The 657-nt window shown below is 59.5% G+C and overlaps 1 protein-coding gene across 5 annotated transcripts in view; it reads left to right on the forward strand.

The window, feature by feature from the left end:
- Mtmr4 (myotubularin related protein 4) overlaps positions 1-657 on the forward strand; it is a 26,033-nt gene that overhangs the window by 4,388 nt on the left and 20,988 nt on the right. For 2 of the 5 annotated variants that reach the window (XM_010620252.1, XM_010620253.1), the window contains exon 1: positions 7-86. The exons of the other annotated variants lie outside the window; for them this stretch is intronic. In XM_010620252.1, coding sequence (XP_010618554.1) covers positions 42-86 — 45 coding nt within the window. In that variant the 5' untranslated portion in view covers positions 7-41. Of the gene's footprint in view, positions 1-6; positions 87-657 lie in introns of those variants that run through there. 5 annotated transcript variants of the gene reach the window in all.

A 657-nucleotide genomic window follows, 5' to 3' on the forward strand; every position in this document is an offset into this window, starting at 1 on the left:
GGCTCCAGGGACATGTCCGCTGGCCCTGACCGCCCGCGACCATGAGCCTGACCGCCCGCGTCTCCTGCTCCATGCTTAGCTGCTTCGTAAGTGCCAGCCCTGCCTGTGGGGCCCGGGACCCAATGCTTGCAACACCCGCAGCTCCGCCTAGGGCCAGCCCTTGAGATACCGTATTTCAGCCTTGTCCCCCTTCTCAAGGCCTCAGGCCTGGCTGAGGTTAGTCCGTTCTTTCTTGGACTTGCCATCGTCTTCGGGTGCTGGGGTTTGTCGAAGGCCGAAGGCCAGGGTGGAAATTCTGTGGCCCATCCTGGTCCCGTAGCCCCTGCCCTTGACTGCATTGCTCCAGGCTCCGCCCTATGGGGGTACATCCCTTTACCCCCCCTCTTTGGTCCCACCCGCTGCATCTTTGCTTGGGGATATGGGACGTGGCTAACAGACTGGGTGTTAGGAGGCTAGTCGGGGACATAGATGTCTGAATTGTCTCCTTCTCCGTTCTCCTCCCCCCTCCACACTCCATTCCTCACCTGACATGCCAGTCTTTTCTCCTTGACTGTCCCCCAGACTGGTTCTTTTCTCCATCTCCCTTCCTCTGCAGGCATCTGTACCTCTGCATCATTCCTAGTCTACCCCTCCTCCCCTCTGGCTAACTCCTTCCCA

Source organism: Fukomys damarensis, unplaced genomic scaffold (assembly GCF_012274545.1).
Source record: "Fukomys damarensis isolate Sample0158 unplaced genomic scaffold, DMR_v1.0_HiC HiC_scaffold_13, whole genome shotgun sequence".
Lineage (NCBI taxonomy): Eukaryota > Metazoa > Chordata > Mammalia > Rodentia > Bathyergidae > Fukomys > Fukomys damarensis.